Below are 1,962 nucleotides of genomic sequence, written 5' to 3'. Positions count from 1 at the left end.
GGAACGGAGGCACAGGCAGGGCAGTTCTTAGCACTGCCTGACCTCCCCAAATGGCAAAGAGCTGTTCTCTGAGGGCTTGGCCAGTTTGGCTGCTGACAGACCAATCTTCGTTTCGGTTGCAGAAGGCTCTGGAGGGAGCCCTGTGTCTGCTCTGGCTGCACGGTGCTCCCGCAGCAGACAGTCATCCCAGTCATAAGGCCAAAAACCTTTGCAGGGTGTCAAAGTGTTTAGCACAGGAGACTGTAGATTGATTGGTGTCTGCAAACAGCAGCTGAGGCAGCGCTTTAGCTGGACTTCCATGGCTTGTGAGAAGAGCAGCTCATCTCTCAAAGCCCGTGTGCAGCACCATATCTCTTCTCGTACAGTATCTGTTCCCCTGAACTCAAAACCCACCACTGCCAAATGACAAAGACACGTTCTAGCACCGAGCAGCACTTCCTGCTTTGTTGCTGACCACCATGGTTTTACTCTGCTCTGAGTCAGCTTTTCCAAGCAGGCCTCTGCTAACTGAGATCACTGGACAGTGGGAACGAGCAGAACCTCTCACTGCAACCCTCTCTTTCCAGCTCACCAGCCAAGACAAAACTCCGGCTGTCATCCAGAGAGCCATGGTGAAGCACAACCTGGACTGTGATGCAGCTGAGGATTATGAGCTTGTCCAGGTCATCTCTGAGGCCAAAGGTAGGGAAGCAGAACACTGCTGCTGCTGCTGCTTGGAAAGTTCTGCTGGATTTTTGAAGGGAAGCGTAAAATGCGAAGCCACATTCAAAACACCGTGGACGTGTTGTCCCAGTTGCTGGCATGAATAACCGCCCTCAATACCTGGTGCACAGGGATGGTTTGTCACAGCTTGTCAGCACAGCCCTTTGCGCAGGCAGAGCTCACGTGGGGCTTGCCAGGTGGACCCTGTACTGCAACTATCGACTATGGACCACAGAGCAGCTGCTCCCTCTCCCTGAGCACAGGGGCTGGCTGGCAGCATATGGCTGCCCGGGGGCAGGTCATGGCGAGCCCCAGGTCCTACCGCTGTCCTCGGCCATGTGAACAGAGCTTTGGGCACAGCCTCCTCTTGGAGTGGCTGTCAGGGCCTCTGCTAGGCTGGATGAGGTTGGGGTTTGGCCTCCATCTCCTCTCCTCCCTTTTCTGCGGGACAGCTGCTGCAGGAGCCAGCCAGAGCTGCTTTGGCTGAAGGGACTTGGCAGGACGAGCACAGGGCCCGGGGCTGCTGGGCTGCCTACGCTCAGTCAGGCCACCCTGTCCCAGTTCTCTCCCGGCTTTTCTGCTGCTACCTGTGACACTGCAAATTAACACTTGCTCTGGGCCCTCTTTTGCAGAGCTGGTGATCCCAGACAATGCCAACGTCTTCTACGCCATGAACAGCCACACAAACTTTGATTTCATCCTGCGGAAGAAAGCTTCAGTCAGCGGGCAGGTGAAAATGAGGAGCCAGAGCACTCTGACCCTCCCCAGAGCTGCCAACTGGGGGTGCTGGTCTCACAGGTCCAGCAAAATCACACTGTGAGGGAGAGAAGGTGCCAGGGAGAGAGACCTGATTGAGAACTGGCTCTCTGCCACCGTCCAGTATTACAGCATCACAGCAGATGAATGGATCAGTATTCAATCTAGAAAATATTTGAGGCTGAAATGTGAACATTTGGTCAAGCTAGAGCCAGAGTCTCTCCTCCCTTACAGCCAGATAGGGACAGACAAGCACGGACTGACGGGATGCTATGGACTGGAATTATGTTGTTCTGTTGTTTTGCACATTAGCTAGGAAGGAAAGAGTCCCTGTTTGAGGGGAGAACCAGGACTGTGAGATTTGTCTTGAGAACTCCACACAAGCCACCTATTTCTGTGAGGAGCCATTTTCCTTTGTGCCAGTATTACACAGAAGAAGAATGTCTGAATGTATAAAACTGGAGAAGACAAGTCTCAACCCAGTTCTGCCTGAGCCAAGGGTTT

The 1,962-nt window shown here is 53.6% G+C and overlaps 1 protein-coding gene across 1 annotated transcript in view; it reads left to right on the top strand.

Moving 5' to 3' along the window:
* The window catches only part of RGL1 (ral guanine nucleotide dissociation stimulator-like 1), a 25,550-nt gene extending 24,028 nt beyond the window's left edge, over window positions 1–1,522 (top strand). The window contains exons 14-15 of the mRNA XM_010144958.1: window positions 567–681; window positions 1,335–1,522. Of these exons, the coding sequence (XP_010143260.1) occupies window positions 567–681; window positions 1,335–1,522 (303 nt within the window). The remainder of the gene's footprint in view (window positions 1–566; window positions 682–1,334) is intronic.
* Window positions 1,523–1,962: the final 440 nt, after the last annotated feature.

The sequence above is a fragment of the Buceros rhinoceros genome, unplaced genomic scaffold (genome assembly GCF_000710305.1).
Source record: "Buceros rhinoceros silvestris isolate BGI_N320 unplaced genomic scaffold, ASM71030v1 scaffold11501, whole genome shotgun sequence".
In the NCBI taxonomy this organism is placed as follows: domain Eukaryota; kingdom Metazoa; phylum Chordata; class Aves; order Bucerotiformes; family Bucerotidae; genus Buceros; species Buceros rhinoceros.
Note: the sequence above shows the minus strand (reverse complement) of the source record. Positions and strands in the feature narration are given on the sequence as shown.